Here is a 17,694-nt window from a genome sequence, read left to right on the forward strand (position 1 = left end):
GCAAAAATGCAAAAATAAGCTAACATAGAATGTGCTCAATGTCATTCACACAACTAAACACCATCATGGTAACACATAAATTAATGCAATGAACATTATCAACATAAGATATAACACAACTCTAATGTGCAAAACATGAGAAAAAGAATTAAGAAAAACTGTAGTAATGTCAACAAAAAAGCATTAAAAATTGAAGTTTCATGCAAGGAATTCTGGGAAAGTGAGTTTATGGTCACTGTATCTATACATATCTATATATATTAATGTTTTGATACACATAGTATTTTACTTTTTTATTTAGCTTTGAGTAATTTTGTTCAACTAAAGAATGGTGTGTTTGTTATATATGTGTATATATATATATATATATATATATATATATATATATATATATATATATATATATATATATATATATAGGTAATCTTAATGAAACCGCATTTATACAAACAAGTATATAATCTATGCAGGCAACTCATCTATTCATGAATTAGAAAAATGTTGTGTCCACCATCACACTAAAGATTGAAATAATCCAGATTTGCCATCTGAGGAATATGTAATATGTTTTCTACATTCTAGTTTTATTTAGTACTGTATTGTCCTTAAGAACCCTTCATAAACCTAAATAGTTCTTTGTTAATTTAGGGTTCTTTATTTCCCGCCTTTTTGTTTTCAAATTGTAACTGACAAAACACCTGCACCTAATGATTTCATAAATGTATACATCATGTATACATATATATATACACACACATATATATATAAACATGGTTCTTTTGTAAAAATTGTTCTTTTTATCAACAAAAAAGGGTTTTGCTAATAGTTACCAACTGTGTATTGTATTGTAAATGCCTGGATAAAAAATGCCCTTTAGATTACCTGCAATGAGGCTAATGTTGCTGACACTGCTTAATGTTATTGACTTTGGGGCCCTGTGTGTTTGTCCATTGTGTTTCAAGTGTATTAGTGTTTGAGTGACAAGCCTCGTAGTTTACATAGTGTCTGGCTGTCAGCTGGTTTCATTCTATATGCCTGCAAGTCAAACCTATAAACAGCGTCTCTTCAAACTCTCTGCCAGACATAAGTCTTTTCACTAGCTAGTGCAGATATGATGGTCTATTTGAAGAGCATACAGTGACTTGCTGTTTGGATGGATGTATTTTTTTGCTCCGTTTAACATTCACATAGAAACGTTCTCTGCTGACCCTGTTGGTTGCTTTAAATTCAGAAATATAACATTAGATGCTCTACAAATCAACAAGAACTCATTAAATGATATGATTACTTGTTTTTGAATAACACATTTTAGAATTTAAATTTAACAAAATACACTAACTTGTTCATTTTGTGATAATGACTATCTGAATGTACTGTACATAATCCTACTTCAGATATATTATAATATACATATAATTTGAGCTGTAATCTTTGTTAATGCAAGAAGATTAAATTGCATATTAAAAAACACGAAGCCAATAAGGATCAGCATGTGTCAGTCAATATCTATCCTAAAGTTATTTAGCACATGTGGTGAGGTGCATAAACTTTTATGGGGCCCAGAACTCTCCCTGTCTCTCTCTCTGTCTCTCTGTCTCTCTGTCTCTCTCTCTCTCTCTCTCTCTCTCTCTCTCTCTCTCTCTCTCTCTCTCTCTCTCTCTCTCTCTCTCTCTCTCTCTCTCTCTCTCTCTCTCTCTCTCTCTCTCTCTCTCTTTTTTTTTTTTAAAGATGGCTTTTAAGAGGAGGTGCCACTGTTAACAAAATGGTTTATAAACTTAGTTGAGCACAGTGTCTGTTCCCTGTTCGCTTTTGTTTCGATTTTCTGTTTCTTTCCATTTTCCCTGTAGATATATCCACAATGTTGAGACGGACAGTTCTAAGGATGATGTTATTGCTGTGGATGACAAGAGTAACACTTCAGGGTGGCACAGGTAAGGATGCGGATTAAAAAAAAAAACAATGCTCATTAGTCGTTCTGCATGGGATTTAGATGTAATATGTGTTTGTTACAGTTAAACAGGATTTTCTTTCTCTTAAGCCTTTGAGAATAGATTTCTGGTCTTATATCTTGTTTTTGGTAGAACTCTTTCAGAGATGTTGCCAGAAACAAACAAACAAAAATCCTCCCAAACGACCAGAGAAAGGATTTTTAATAATTGATAATTGAATGTGTGTGGAAGGTTTTTTAAAAATTTAAAGTTAGTTTGGAAATACAGTTGAAGTCAGAATTATTAGCCCCTCGCTGAATTATTAGCCCCCTTGTTTATTTTTTTCCCCAATTTCTGTTTACCGGAGAGAAGATTTTTTTCAACACATTTCTAAACATAATAGTTTTAATAACTCATTTCTATTAACTGATTTATTTCATCTTTGCCATGATGACAGTAAATAATATTTTACTAGATATTTTTCAAGACACTTCTATTCAGCTTAAAGTGACATTTTAAGGCTTAACTAGGTAAATTAGGTTAACTAGGCAGGTTAGAGTAATTAGGCAAGTTATTGTATAATGATGCTTTGTTCTGTAGACCATCGAAAAAATATATAGCTTAAAGGGGCTAATAATTTTGACCTTAAAAATTGTGTTTAAAATTAAACAAATAAGACTTTCTCAAGAAGAAAAAATATTATCAGACATACTGTGAAAAATTACTTGCTCTCTTAAAATTTGGGAAATATAAAAAAAAAAAAATTATAATAATAATTAAAAAAAAAGGGGGGGGGGGGTCAAATAATTCTGACTTCAACTGTGTACCTTTGCCATGATGACAGTAAATATTATTTTACTAGGTATTTTTCAAGCCATTTCTACACAGCTTAAAGTGACATTTAAAGGCTCAACTTTTTTAATTAGGTTAAATAGGCAAGGTAATTAGGCAAGTTATTGTATAACGAAGGTTTGTTCTGTAGACTATCAAAAAAAAAGGCTTAAACAGGCTAATAATTTTGACCTTAAAATGTTTTTTTTTTTTTATTAAAAGCTGCTTTTATTGTAGCCGAAATAAAACAAATAAGACTTTCTCCAGAAGAAAAAAAAATTATCAGACATACTGGGAAAGTTTCCTTGCTCTGTTAAACATCATTTGGGAAATATTTAAAAAATAATAATAAGTCAAAGGGGGGGCTAATAATTCTGACTTCAACTGTATATATACAGTAGGACATGTACAAAATTTCATAACGGAACATGAAATTTACTTAATATTCAAATGGTTTTGGACATTCTAAATATTCTTATTTTGACCCATACAAAAAGTGGCTAATGCCAAAAATATACCTTTGCAAAATAATACTGGATTTGTGGTTTAGATTTACAGTTGTGTAAGCAGTCTGGTCATCAACTTGGCAGAGAGGTAGCTGGTTGAATAGTTGTAATGAATACAATAAGCAATTTCAGAAATGATGATAGTGAGGTGACTTTATATGTTTGATGGCTCTCCACAGTAGAATAGAAGAATAAAGTTAGCCTCAAATTAACCAAAAAGTTAACAAATTTTGCATTTCCCCTTACATGAAATGCTGCTAAAATGGATTAGAAGCAAAAAGGGTAGACAAGTAAATTTAAAGCTTCCGTGTGTTAAGAAACATCAAAAGAAATTGAAGGACTTCTTGTGGAAGTCTTATAGGTATGGAAACCTAGATATTCTTAGATCCTCTTTCCTCTGTTGTAAATTAAATTAGGAGAGAAGACCTCAGATGTGCAGTGCATGTAATGTTTTACATATTGTTACAGCAGAAGGAAAAAAGCTGAAGACCATAAATAGCTCATGTCCAGATATTCATGATTTGTTTCTTTTCTTATGTCTAGAAACAATATAAGACAACTTACAGCTCATTCACACAAACTGATTAATAAGGATTATTTGTAGTTAAACCTTAAAATTTATGTTGTTTTTTAAGTGGAAAACATTTAAACAAATTAGTGAATCCCACAATTTCAAATGCAGTAACTTTCCAAATCTGTACATGTACTGGTTTTTATTATTTTTTTTCTAACAACAAACATTCGATTTAAACAACTTTTTAAACCTCATTTAGGAGTGGGAAAAAAACGCTTTGTGTTTAAAATCACTTACACTTCAATCAGAAGTGCAAGAAAGTCAAATCAATCCTTGGTTAGTGCAGTCTAACAAATTATGGTGGAATTTAAAATTGGCTTCTTGGTCAAAGGCTTAAAGATACGGGATCTTTGAAATTAAGGCATTTAGTAAATAAGAAGCACATAAAATCTTCACAAAACTTCTGTGATACTGCATAAAACAAAGAACTCTTTCTTCTCCATGTGCAGCAGACACTTTCTTAGAAACACTGAATATTTCTGGGAAAACATTGTGCAATCCTGTGTGCTTCACAGTAGTAAGTGGGCTTGACAAACCACCTGTAAGAGACTCTTCCTCTTCATATGCACCACACACTTGATAATAATAATCTGAGGGATCAAAAAATGCCATAAAACAGTCCAAATTAAGTTGTTAGCAAGTAACTTAACTAGGTTAATTAGGTTAACTAGGCAGATTAGAGTAATTAGGCAAGTTATTGTATAATGATGGTTTGTTCTGTAGACTATCGAAAAAATATCAAAAAAAAAATATTGCTGAAAGGGGCTAATAATTTTGACCTTAATGTTTTTTTTTTTTTTTTAATTAAATACTGCTTTTATTCTAGCTGAAATGAAACAAATAAGACTTTCTCCAGAAGAAAACATATTCTCAGACATTCTGTAAAAAATGTCCTTGCTCTGTTAAACATAATTTGGGAAATATAAAAAAATATAATAATATTTATATAATAATAATAATAATAATAATAATAATAATAATAATAAAAACCTGCTAATCTTACTTAGACTTGTCATGGCATCTACATGTTGCTGCTCTTTGGTGATTTAAAGAAATTATTTCATCCTTTTTTATAAGTTGCTTTGGATAAAAGCATCTGCTAAATGAATGAATGTAAATATTGTTAAATTGGACTAAAATCAAAACTGTCAAAATTGCCATTTAGGAGGTAAACAATTTGTAAAATTAATCCACAAAAGAGAAAAGATGTGCTTATAGGTAATCTTTAATTAAAATCTGAGAATGTGGTTCCGAATGGCATTTTTAATGATGTCAGTCGGACGACTTTGGCAGAATATCATCTACTACTCCTCTCAAACAGTTAGTTTGCTGTAAGTGGGAGATGGAGAGTTTCATCCATTATTCCAATATTCAGTTTCTGCTGGAAATACAATTCTGAAATCAGCAGGAACTTTCAGTTCAGTTCACACATGATTATATTTCCCTTTAGAAGTGCACTTCTTTATAAAAACAATCATGGCGACCATATTGAAGTGTCATGGAATAAAGAATTTCAGAGGGTACAACTGATGCACACTTTCTTCCTCCATCAGCATTTGTGCAGAGAAGTTGTTTGGTGTCAAACAGCGTAGTACACTCAGAATCCCTTCGAAAATGTCACTCCAGATGCTCAATTCTTCAAATAGATTAGGGCGTACACTGGAAAAAAACTTTCATTTATCCAATAAAGATTAATTAAGTGTAATGTTTCACATCTAAATTTTATTACTTGACCCAATGATAAATTAATTATTTACCTTAAACAATATTTTTGGTCACACTTTATTTTGATGGTCCGTTTGTTGAAATTAAGTTACATTGAATCTACATGCCAACTGATTCTCATTAGTACACTGTTAGAAGTTAATGAACACTAGTGAAGTTAGTGTTAGTGTAAGTTGACAGATATTAAGCAGACAGTTTACTAATACTCCAATGGACTATCAAAATAAAATGTTACCATATTTTCTATCTCCTTGAGAACAATTTTATATAACCTGGTTCAAAGCGTATTTGTCTTGCCGAAGAAAGCCAATTATTTTAAATTCTCTTTTTGTTCTAAATAAGAAGATATAGCTTTAATCAAAACAACAATTCCCATAAAGTGTTAGTTCATCCAAATAAAAAATGTAGGGTAATGGTTTCACGCCTAAATTTGATCACTTGAGCCAATGAAAAGCCTATTGAGTTTCTGTTTAATATGCATTCACTGGCCTGTGTAAAATTTTACACTGGTCAAAACAAATATTTCTTAGTTAGGCTCCAAAACATAGTTAAATTTAAATATTACTTAAAATCAAATAATATTAAACTGAAATGAAAGATACATTTTTTAAATTAGATTAAGTACTGCTTAATTTTTATTTTTATTGTTTTTTATTATTTGTATTTATTTTTATTTTTTTTTTTTTTTTTTTTTTTAGTGTAGGGATATACAAAATGTCCATGGATACATTTTTATGACGACTGCACCAAATGCTGTTATCAAAATTATTTGGTTGAATTATCTTCCACAACTCTCTCACAACATTGTTTTTCCAAAATTCTGGAATCAGAACGCAAGATAACATAAAATGTTTGCATAAGACAACATTCTTATTGCATGTACTGTACATGCTAGTGTATTGATTTAACTTTTTCAATGATTTTTATTATCGATGATTTTTTTGTTAGTGATCATTTGCACCATATTTAATTTCTTACAAGGGATGTGAACTTCAAATGACAGAAGTGTAGTATAGCATTTTCCTAATTTTCTATGCTACATTTTTGTACTGGATAAACAGAATGTTTGATATTATTTGTCTTTATGCATTTTAAAACCAACTATGGAGATTCTATAAATCTCAGTTTTGTTTGATTTTCATTTATTTTTTTAGTTCAGTTAAAAATTTTACAGTATGGTACATTTTCATGTACAATAGGTTGACCTCTGACAGGATTGTTTTTATTATTATTTAAGGGTACCAACCTCAAAAATCAAATGGCAATGCAGCACAGATTTCACCAGGAGGTAATATAAATCTTTCAATCTTTATCATTCTTTTTACTGTTGTTGTAAATAACATTTTTATTGCAAAATTATTTGCATGTGTCATTGAATTATTTGTGTCATTAAATTAAAGGAACAGTTGACCCAAAAATGAAATTTTTGCAGTCACTTGTTCCAAAGCAGTTTTGAGTTTTGTTTTTCTTTTGTACTATTGAATGCTAAGAACATATTTTGAAGAATGAAGGAAACATGTAACCATTGCCATTCATACTAAGTAAAATAAATACTATGGAAGTCAACGATTGCAGGTTTCCAGCATTCTTCAGAATATCTTGTTTTGTGATCAACAGAATAAAAAAATCTCTGGCTTAGAACAAGTCAAAGGTGAATGATGTCAGAATTTTAGCGAGAACTATTCCTTTAACATTACATTTTTAACTTGATTTTCTGATATTGCAAATATTTTGCTCACATTAATGGACAACTGATTAATTCTAAATGGTGAGCAAGAACAGATTGTTGGTTAATATGTGTTTACAGTAGGCTAAATCAGGGGTTCCCAAACTTTTCAGCTTGCAACCCCTAAAATAACAATTCCAGTGACTCGCAACCCTGAGGTGGTTATAAATATACAAACATCTTTTGAGTTTTAAAAAAAGAATGCATCGTCTAAAGCATGTTATGTTATTTGAGAAAAGAGTTAAGAGGTTTAGTAGAAATAATTTTTAAACCAACCCCTAAAATAACAATTCCAGTGACTCGCAACCCTGAGGTGGTTATAAATATACAAACATTGTGCATTTTAGTGCCCAAATGTATCTAAAAAGTACCTTTTATGGTACAATTATGGACCCATCAGAGTTGCTCTTAGGTATTTTGGCCTTCTGAGGTAAATATATTACAAAGTATTTACAGTTTACATAAAACTTTTACATTTACTAGAACTTCATATATATTAAGCTGCTACGACACAATCTACAATGTAATAAGCACTATAGAAATAAAGATGTATTCAATATAAATGCATTTAATAAAAAATTATAAATAATTATTATATGCATTTAAGATGATTTATCAAAATGAAAACTGATTAACATGACAACATCACTCTTTATATTTCTGGTTGCATTATTTTAAACAGTTCATTTATTTCAAAGCAATTGACATGTTATAAGCATTCAATTTAAAATCAATCATAATATGAATAAAACTGTTTACAATTATCCAAGTCTTGCCTAAGAAATTTTCTAAATGTGTTCATCTTCCTTTAACTTTAAGGTTTGTCCTGTGTCTGGTTTAGCTGAAAAATATCGTTTTACATTTACTTTTTATACAAAATAAAAGTTGTTCTTCTTTTTGCACAGCTCTTTCATTGCCAAACATTCCTGTCATTTATTGTTGCAGGTTATGGAAATGGGAATGGTAATGGTAACAATGGCTACAAAGCTCCATCTCATGGGGGTGAGTTTAACTATTAAATTTAGTATTTAGAGTTAATTTAGAACACCATTTGTTTCTGCATCTAAAACTGTGCCATTGTGTGTATTTTTATTAAAGGCTACAGCAATGTATTGGGCAATCATCCCCGAAAAGGAGCTGGTTTAGGTGAGTAAATATAGCTTTCAGAACAGTTCAGCCATTTCTTTTCTTAGGTGGTGAATTTCTGAAGAATCATGCATTTGGATAAATATCAGCATCCAAATAAGCTATTCTACCAATTCTGTCACAAACAAGGTGTAGGCCTATTTTGCATTTCACATGTCTCCTATTGATGTATTTTACAAAAACTAGTGATGTAGTGAGGTGATTGATAATTGGGTTGTTGTAAGACTTTCATCAAATGATTACTGATAAATGAAGTGGACAGTTAGTGGTATGTTTGGTTCTGTTCTGGGCAATGTTCAACAAACACAATGCCCAATTTTGGTTTCATGTTTATCACATGCCAAATGGCTATAACTTACAAATCTTGAAAATCAAAATAATTTTCATTCAAAAATTAGTTATTGCTTTAAATATAATCTTATGTTTATAGCTATGAAAACAATCTTGCGTACCTGCCTCAATAAACAAAAGCTTTATATATAAAATAATAACCGAAAGCACAACTAAAGATTGCCTTCAATAGAAGTAGATTTATATTTTTGAGTGGCCAAGACAGAGTCCTCACCTTAATCCAATTGAATTTGTCATGAACTGAAGATTATTCGAAATTAATACACATATGATGGTCAAAGTATAACCAGATTTAAACATCATTGGTATTCTTTATATATTTAAGAATGCTTTAACTGTGTTTCATAGGTTATGGTGCTGGACCTGAAGCAACTAAGGGACTGGGTTCAAATCCCAGAGGTATTTATTTATTTATTTATTTATTTTCTACATACATTTTATAAATTATTTTTCTAAATTGTTATTTTTAAAGGTATAATTCACCCCAAAATTAATATTCTGCCATTATTTACTCAACCTCCACTTGTTCCAAATAAGTTTGAGTTTCTTTGTTTCTTTCTTAGTGACTGGTAATATTAGTTGACCCAAATCTAAATCTAAATTGCAACATTTGGTACAAAAAGGACCCAGGTCATAGTGGCAGACTGTACCATTGCAAAAACAAGGCAGATTAAGAGGTCTTAAGGCCCCAGTATACTACCCCAGTTATTTTTTATTTTTCATTTGAGGGCAAAAAGAAGTTTGAAAAGACTCGTATTGTATACTGTTTGCAAACAATCCAACACCCTCACTGTAGTAGGAGGGGTTGTAAATGTGTGACACTGTTCACATGTACCCCAAAACAAAACAAAACAAAACTGAGAGGGAAGAGCATTTTCATAAACATCTGAAAAACAACCTTCTCCATGTGAAGTGCCACCACGGTGCATCACATCTTTAAATTTTTTTATGAGCCACAATCAAACACAGAATGGTGCAGTTTCATAAAAGATGTGGAGTGATGAAGTGGGCTTCTTGTCCTGTAATTGACCCTCTCCGACTCTTTAAAATCTCTTTGCGAGTGTTTATAAAGGTGCTGATCTGTACCAGCCCAAGTGTATTCATGTGGCTAGTGTTGTCGTGGAGGCGGAGTTCCAGAACACAACCATTGATTGCACAATTGCCATGAACCAATGGTAGCTCAAAGGTGTTTAGGAGACAAAACAAACTCCCCCAAAAGTTCCAGAAATCAAAGCCCACTACTTAATGGAGAGACCTCTTACTCCTTACACTATGGTTGTTTAGAATGATAGCAAAATCTATAGCAGGGGTGTCTAAACTTTTTCATTCGAAAGGCCAAAAACCAAATGTCATTGAGAGCCATGGGCCGAAGGTAAATATACCAAACAATTTTAAGTTAAAGTTGCCCATGGGTCATTTCATAATTTGTTTCATAATATTTCAAAATAAATAAAAAACATTACTTTAAATTGTATTATCTAATGCAGTATAACTTTTAAAATAATAACTTGTAGCAATAAAAAACATAATCCCATTTATGACACAGCGGAGTTCAATGCTGAATACACAGGTCATGCAGAATTTGCCTTTGACTTGATTTGCTCACCAAATTCTCTGCATTGTTGGGTGACAGTATGTACATTTAAACAAAATCTGATTAATTTGCACCATTTAATTGAAACGTTTAATTTCAGTTAGCTTTAAAAAAAAAAAAAAAAAAAAAAAAAAAAAAAAAACATTTACAATCTCTAAATCATGCCCATCATTCTCCCTATCTTTTCAGATACTGTAGGATGGCGGGACAAATGAAAGGTTACCATCGGCCAACTTTGGCTCGCTAGCCCAAGTTTTCTGATCTATAGGGACAATTTTTTAAGTGGCCTTTCATTTGTGGCCATGTGTAAAATCAAGTCAAGTTGAGTTTTACATTCCAATCCTTCTCTATTTGAGAACATATACAGTAGTACAACGAAATGCCGTGTCTCACAGGTGCCACATATTAGTTAAACAAACATACATCAGTGAAAAAACTATTTAAAAAATAAACCTATATGCACAGCGAAGATCTTAATTTTGAATTTAATCTACTATAATAAAAATGTAAAATATAAACATTTTAGCATTCACTGTGGCTCAGTGGTTAGCACTGTCGCCTTACACCAAGAAGGTTTGAGTCCCAGCTGGGCCAGTTGGCATTTTTGTGTAGAGTTTGCATGTTCTCCCCGTGTTCACCTGGGTTTCCTCCAACTGCTCCGGTGTTCAGTGATGGGGTGGGGGGTAGGATAAAATGTCAGGACGCCAGTTTCCCCCACAGTCCAAAGGCATGCAGTATACTGTAGGTAAATTGAATAAACTAAATTGGCCATTGTCTTTGAGTGTGTGTGTGTGTGTGTGTGTGTGTGTGTGTGTGTGTGTGTGTGTGTGTGTGTGTGTGCGTGTGTGTGTGTGTGTGTGTGTGTGTGTGAATGAGTGTGTATGGGTGTTTCCCAGAACTGTGTTGCATCTTGATCTTTCATCCGTGGCATAAAACATATGCCGGAACATTTGGCGAGTCATTCCGCTGTGGTGACCTCTGATAAATAAGAGACTAAGCCGAAGTATATGAATGAATGAATAAACTTCTAAAATTGTAAATCAATACAGTTGGACTTACATGCTTTTTTCTTTCTAATTAGGCTCTTCTCAATATATGGGGAACACAAATGGTGGAACAAAGGGACCTAAACCAGGTAAAACATTTTGGTTTAGTATTCATTTGGTGTGTAAATGGGTGTATTTTGTATTTCCTTTGATTTTCTACATAATTTAAACCTTATGTGTGTTGGGTTTTTAAAGGATATGGTGCTCAAGCTGGACAAGCCAATGGACAAATAGCCAAGCCTAATGGTAATTAGCATTTGATTATTACCATTATAAAATCCAGTTGTGTAGAACTTGCAGTACAGTGCATTGTGTAGGATGATGTATGCACAATGATTCCCTATTGTTATGCGTACTAGTGTGGCCCCATTTAGAATAATCTATATTACTGGTATAAAAATGTTTCATTCCAAAACACCAAAAGCCTATACTGAAACAGAGTTTTAACTGAAGCATTTTTTATCTAATTTTTTATATTTTTGTTTAGGTTATGGGGGATATCCTAATGGAGGTGCAGCTAACCAGCCTAAAACAGGTAATACATTGAATGTTATGAGCACTATATGCTACATGAACAGACAGAAAGTAGTTCTTGAACTAAAAGCAGTACAAATAAAAACTTGTATAAACTGTATGATTTGGTCCTAAAGGAATCTTTGGTAACACTTTATTTGAATGGTCTATTTATGTATTAATAGACTGTCTGCTTAATATCTGTTGATACTGCTCCTTCAACAGACATTAAACTGACTATAAGAAACTTTGCAAGTGTATGTCAACTTACACTAACCCTAACCTAACAGCGTACTTGTATTCTAATGAGAATTAGTTGGCATGTAGATGCAATTTAACTTAAATTCAACAAACGGACCATCAAAATAAAGTGTGACCGACTCTTCAATGAAATGGCTACATTTTGATCATTGCATGTAAGAAAGAGACATTCATGAAACAAGTTTGTTGTGCGGAAATTGCATTACACTGGTCTAAAGTTTTGTTTTATTTCTTATTAGGATTTTCTCAGTATATGGGGTATCCCAATGGTGGAACTAAGGGACCTAAACCAGGTAAACCTTTTTTGTCTCTGTGTAATTGATTGTTTATTTGTCTATTATAATTGAAATCTTTTGTGTGTTGGGTCTGCTTCAAAGGATATTGTGCTAAAGCTGGACCTTCAAATGAACAAGGAGCAAAACTTATTAACATGTTGTTATTATCGTCATAAACGTATTACTATCATAAAGCAATAGTTTAATTGTTTATTAATCCAGCAACTGCAGCATACACTACTGAGATTGGTTTGTATTACCACTAACATTCTGTATTGTAAAGTTATTGAAGAACTGGTAAACTGATTTGGGATTGGTTTTGTTAAGGATATGGAGGATATCCTAATGGTGGTGCAGCTAACCAGCATGGTACAGATAACAAAATTGATTCTACACTTTAGTTTGATTATTACACTGAATTCTGTAAAGTAAAGGATGCTTGCCTGAAGTGTTTATCTCTAAGTAGGGTCTTCACAATATAAGGGATATCCCAATGGTGGAATCAAAGGACCTAATCCAGGTAAACTTGTTGTGTCTGTGTGTAACGTGTTTGTTTGGCATTTCTTTTTACTTTGCTGGATTTTATTTTATTACTTTTGTGATAATGTGACTTATGTAGCATGTGAAGTGACTTATGTAATCGCTTTTCTTAATCTTATGTGTTTTGTCTTCTACAAAGGATTTGCTGCTAATGCTGGAGTGTCTAATGGAAAAGGAATCAAGCCTAATGGTAAATAACATCTATCACTGTTTATTACACAACTGTCTTTAATACTTGATTCTGATTCGTCAGTCTAGACCAGGGGTCACCAAACTTTTTCCTGGAGGGCCAGTGTCCTGCAGATTTTAGCTCCAACCCTAATCAAACACACCTGAACAAGCTAATCAAGGTCTTCCTATGTATATTTGAAACACCCAGGCAGCTATGTTGAGACAAGTTAGCTCTTAAACCTGCAGGGACACCGGACCTCCTGGACCAAGAATGGTGACCCCTGGTCTAGACATTCCAATGTATGTTATTCCAAGATAACAACCGCTGCATAACACAGGCTCATTTGGGTCAATTTTGAATCATCTTGACCATCAGTGAATACGTTTACATCCATATCCTTACATCCACATTCATATTTACATGCTTGTCTGTCATGCCAGTGTAATTGACTAATTTTGACTGTTTGGCACTGTTTTGTGACTGAATAATATGTAGTACATTATGGCTCAGAACAATGTTTTGTCAAGTCTTTTTTTGTGGAAAGTAGTCATGTAATAAGTGGGATGTACTTTATTCCCCGAAGTTCTTTTTTGCTTAGTAACTTCAGGATGTCTAAACTGATTGGGATTGGTTTTGTTCAGGATATGGAGGATATCCAAATGGAGGTGCAGCTAACCAGCATAACGGAGGTATTATGAATGTCACCAGCTTTCATTATTATAGTGCATATGCTACTAAATAAAAAAAAAAAAGTGGAAATTACACTGGTCTAAATAAGACGTCTTATTCTTCTTTTCTTCTTCTTCTTCTTCTTCTTCTTCTTATTATTATTATTATTATTATTATTAGGCTCCTCTAAGTATATGGGTTATCCCAATGGTGGAAGCAAGGGACCTAAACCAGGTAAGAGACAAATAACTTTTTTAAGTGCAGTTTGTATGGTGTGAATTTTATTTATAGTGTATGGTCATTCGAATCTTATTTGTGATGTCTGCTTCAAAGGATATGGTGCTAATGCTGGACCTTCAGCTGGACAAGTAGCCAAGCCTAACGGTAAATAGGAAAACAGGATTTATTTATTTTATTATTTATTGTCAGCAGAGATAACTGTAGCACCTCTGAACTGATTTTTGTTCAGGATATGGAGGATATCCCAATGGAGGTGCAACTAGCCAGCTTAATGGGGGTAATATGAACGTCACCAGCTCTTTCATATAGATTTAATTTTACAGTGTAATTATTAAAGTGCAGATGATACTACAATAAAGAACTGGGGGAAACAACACTGGTCTAAATGAGACTTTCTTGAAATTATTCTTGTCTTAATAGGGTCATCTCAAAATATGGGTTATCCCAATGGTGGAACCAAGGGCCCTAAACCAGGTAAACATTTTTAGATTGCAGTGTATGGTGTCTATTTTTTTATACATAAATTATTTGAATATTATTTGTGATCTCTCCTTCAAAGAATATGGTGCTAAAGCTGGACCTTCAGCTAGACAAGTAGCCAAGCCTAATGGTACATACAATTTAATTATTTATTGTAAACAGAGCTAACTGAAGCGCCTCTAAATGGATTTGGAATTTTTTATGTTCAGGATATGGAGGATATCCTAATGGAGGCGCAGCTAGCCAACCTAATGGAGGTAATGTGAATTTCACCAACACTTTTTTTCATACACTTTTACAGTAAATTATTACAGTGCAGATGATACTAAATTAAAGAACTAGAGAAACTACAAACCCAATTCCAAAAAGTTATGACACTTTACAAATTGTGAATAAAAAAGTAATGCGTTGATTTACAAATATCATAAACTTATATTTTGTTTACAATAGAATATAGATAACATATAAAATGCTAAAAGTGAGACATTTAAATATTCAGGCCAAATATTGGCTCATTTTGGATTTCAAGATCGCTACACATTCCAAAAAAGTTGGGACAGGTAGCAATAAGAGGCTAGAAAAGTCAAATGTACATATAAAAAAACAGCTGGAGGACCAATGTTTCACTTATTAGGTCAATTGGCAACATGATTGGGTATAAAAATAACCTCTCAGAGTGGCAGTGTCAACTACCAATTTCCCTAATGCTGCGCCAAAAATAGTGGAACAATATCAGAAAGGAGTTTCTCAGTGAAAAATTGCAAAGAGTTTGAAGTTATCACCATCAGTGCATAATATCATCCAAAAATTCAGAGAATCTAGAACAATCTCTGTGCGTAAGGGTCAAGGACGGAAAACCATACTGGATGCCCTTGATCTTCGGGCCCTTAGACAGCACCGCATCATAAACAAGAATGCTAATTCCAGAACTACTCAGGACTACTTCCAGAAAACATTGTCGGTGAACACAATCTACCGTGCCATCCGCTGTTACCGGCTAAAAGTCTATAGGTCAAAAAAGAAGTCATTTTTAAACATGATCCAAAAGTGCAGGTGTTATGGGAAGCAGACGGACAAAGGAGGTGAGTGAATTATCAACGATGTTTATTTAACAACAAATGAGCACACAAGGAGAACGGAGGAGAAGTGAGTGGAGTTAGGTTGGTCTGACGATCCGTTGTGGCAGGTTGGATGACTGATACTGAGGAGAACCGAATGCACACACCAGAGGGCTTGCGGGGAAGACAGACTGACGATAAACACAAGGCAGACAGGATACCGGGAACACTGGACGAACTAGGAGAGACAGAGAGCAGATAAGTACAATACACTGAGATCTAGGGTGCTAGTGATTACCAGGAGGTGTTCACTCAGAGTCCGCTTCGTAGGAACGAGACCGGACACTGAGTGAAGTGAGGTGTGTGCTTATATAGTGACTAAGTGATTGGGTGCAGCTGTGTGTGGTTAATACTCAGGTGATGGTGATCTTTGCGTGATGCTGGTGGAAGAGCCTGGCCAATCCGTGACAGCAGGCCTTTTCTGGGCCAAGGCTCATTTAAATTAAACTGTAGCAAAGTGGAAAACTGTTCAGGGGTCAGACAAATCAAAATTTGAAGTTCTTTTTGGAAAACTGGGATGCCATGTCATCCGGACTAAACAGGACAAGGATAACCTAAGTTGTTATCAGTACTCAGTTCAGAAGCCTGCATCTCTGACGGTATGGTGAGTGTGGGCAGCTTATACATCTGCAAAGGCTCCATCAATGCTGAAAAGTATATCCAAGTAGAACAACATATGCTCCCATCCAGATGTCATCTCTTTCATGGAAGACCTTGCATTTTCCAACATGACAATGCCTGACCACATACTGCATCAATTACAACATCATGGATGTGTAGAAGAAGGATCCAGGTACTGAAATGGCCAGCCTGCAGTCCAAGTCTTTAATCCATAGAAAACATTTGGCGCATCATAAAGAGGAAGAGATGGGACCCATGACATTTGAGCAGCTAAAAGCCTGTATTAGACAATATTGGGAGAACATTCCTATTCCTAACTTGGGCAACTTTTCTCCTCAGTCCCCAGATGTTTGCAGACTGTTGTAAAAAGAGGGGATGCCTCAAAGTGGTAAACATAGCCTTGTTCCAACTTTTTTGAAATGCGATGAAGCCATGAAATATAAAATCAACTTATTTTTTTCCTTAAAACGATACATTTTCACAATAATTTGTACAGTGTCCCAACTTTTTTGGAATTGAGTTTGTAGAGTGACCAAATGAGACTTAATTGAAATGATTCTTGTCTTATTAATTAGGCTCTTCTCAATTTATGGGTTATCCCAATGGAGGAACCAAGGGACCTAAATCAGGTAAATGTCCTTTTTTGAGTGCAGTGTCTATGGTGTGTATATTTTATATTTATTACTATTTATTTAAATTTATATTTCCACATCTGATTTGAATCTTTTTTTTGTGATGTCTACTTCTAAGGATATGGTGCTAATGCTGGACCTTCAGCTGGACAAGTAGCCAAGCCTAATGGTTAATAGTGTTCATTTATTTAATTATTTATTTAAACTGGGGTAACCCATTAGAACTGATTTAAAGTTGGTTTTTGTTCAGGAAATGGAAGATATCCTAATGGAGGCACAGTTAACCAGTCTAATGGGGGTAATATGAATGTCACCAGCTTATTTTACAGTGTAATTATTATAGTGCAGATGATACTAAGTTAAAGAACTAGAGAAACTACACAGGTCTAAATGAGACTTCTTGAAATAATTCTTTTATTAGGATCCTCTCAAAATATGGGCTATCCTAATGTTGGAACCAAGGGACCTAAACAAGGTAAACTTTTTTTTCAATGTGTGTATGGTGTGTATTTTTTATATTTGATTTAATCTTATTTGTGATGTCTGCTTTTGAAGGATATGGTGCTAAAGCCAGACCTTCAGCTGAACAAGTAGCCAAGCCTAATGGTAAATAGGATTCATTTATTTAATTATGTATTTAAAAAAAAATCTTTTGCAAAAGCATGCCGGTCAATCTCATTCGGGTGCTCAGCATTAATCAAATATATATTTGAGAAGGTGGCAAAATCAAAAGCTCTAAAAAGTAG

At 33.4% G+C, this 17,694-nt stretch overlaps 1 protein-coding gene across 1 annotated transcript in view; it reads left to right on the top strand.

The window, feature by feature from the left end:
• Positions 1–1,778: 1,778 nt before the first annotated feature.
• Positions 1,779–17,694, top strand: part of cmn (calymmin) — a 43,925-nt gene continuing 28,009 nt past the window's right edge. The window contains exons 1-24 of the mRNA XM_056469962.1: positions 1,779–1,931; positions 6,802–6,852; positions 8,236–8,292; positions 8,389–8,436; positions 9,136–9,186; positions 11,463–11,516; positions 11,623–11,673; positions 11,915–11,962; positions 12,441–12,494; positions 12,804–12,845; positions 12,943–12,996; positions 13,156–13,206; positions 13,830–13,877; positions 14,038–14,091; positions 14,191–14,241; positions 14,327–14,374; positions 14,518–14,571; positions 14,657–14,707; positions 14,787–14,834; positions 16,892–16,945; positions 17,067–17,117; positions 17,199–17,246; positions 17,370–17,423; positions 17,504–17,554. Of these exons, the coding sequence (XP_056325937.1) occupies positions 1,859–1,931; positions 6,802–6,852; positions 8,236–8,292; positions 8,389–8,436; positions 9,136–9,186; positions 11,463–11,516; positions 11,623–11,673; positions 11,915–11,962; positions 12,441–12,494; positions 12,804–12,845; positions 12,943–12,996; positions 13,156–13,206; positions 13,830–13,877; positions 14,038–14,091; positions 14,191–14,241; positions 14,327–14,374; positions 14,518–14,571; positions 14,657–14,707; positions 14,787–14,834; positions 16,892–16,945; positions 17,067–17,117; positions 17,199–17,246; positions 17,370–17,423; positions 17,504–17,554 (1,246 nt within the window). The 5' untranslated portion in view covers positions 1,779–1,858. The remainder of the gene's footprint in view (positions 1,932–6,801; positions 6,853–8,235; positions 8,293–8,388; positions 8,437–9,135; positions 9,187–11,462; positions 11,517–11,622; positions 11,674–11,914; positions 11,963–12,440; positions 12,495–12,803; positions 12,846–12,942; positions 12,997–13,155; positions 13,207–13,829; positions 13,878–14,037; positions 14,092–14,190; positions 14,242–14,326; positions 14,375–14,517; positions 14,572–14,656; positions 14,708–14,786; positions 14,835–16,891; positions 16,946–17,066; positions 17,118–17,198; positions 17,247–17,369; positions 17,424–17,503; positions 17,555–17,694) is intronic.

The sequence above is a fragment of the Danio aesculapii genome, chromosome 12, assembly GCF_903798145.1.
Source record: "Danio aesculapii chromosome 12, fDanAes4.1, whole genome shotgun sequence".
In the NCBI taxonomy this organism is placed as follows: Eukaryota; Metazoa; Chordata; class Actinopteri; order Cypriniformes; family Danionidae; genus Danio; species Danio aesculapii.